Below are 379 nucleotides of genomic sequence, written 5' to 3'. Positions count from 1 at the left end.
CGTGCGGCCGCTCTGGTTGCTAGGGGCCCCGGCAGCAGCCCTTCAGCTATGGCCTCAGGGTTAGCCAAAAGCAGTCCGACCACCACTCTGGCTAAAAATGTCACAAACAAGACAGCATCTGGCCCAAAGGCAACACCAGGGACGGTCTACACAGCCCTCCCGTTCACGCCAACCTACATGTTTGCAAGAACAGCGCACGCCGTGAGCACACGTGCAGTCATGCCAGGGAACGCGGGTGCTGCGTCTGGCCTGGTGTCCACGACTCACCTCCCCAGGAAAGCACAAGCCGTGCACATCGGCCCCCCAAACCCCACCAACCCGGAGGTGCCCCGAGCGTCCACCCCACGCCCACTGAGCGTCACGGCAGCGCTGGCAGCCA

At 63.6% G+C, this 379-nt stretch overlaps 1 protein-coding gene across 1 annotated transcript in view; it reads left to right on the top strand.

The window, feature by feature from the left end:
- Positions 1–219: 219 nt before the first annotated feature.
- KIAA1549L (KIAA1549 like) overlaps positions 220–379 on the top strand; it is a 94,536-nt gene continuing 94,376 nt past the window's right edge. Inside the window, 1 exon segment of the mRNA XM_014593074.1 lies at positions 220–346. Coding sequence (XP_014448560.1) covers positions 220–346 — 127 coding nt within the window.

Source organism: Tupaia chinensis, unplaced genomic scaffold (genome assembly GCF_000334495.1).
Source record: "Tupaia chinensis unplaced genomic scaffold, TupChi_1.0 Scaffold139733_1, whole genome shotgun sequence".
Classification (NCBI taxonomy): domain Eukaryota; kingdom Metazoa; phylum Chordata; class Mammalia; order Scandentia; family Tupaiidae; genus Tupaia; species Tupaia belangeri.
This window is presented reverse-complemented; position numbering and strand designations above follow the sequence as displayed.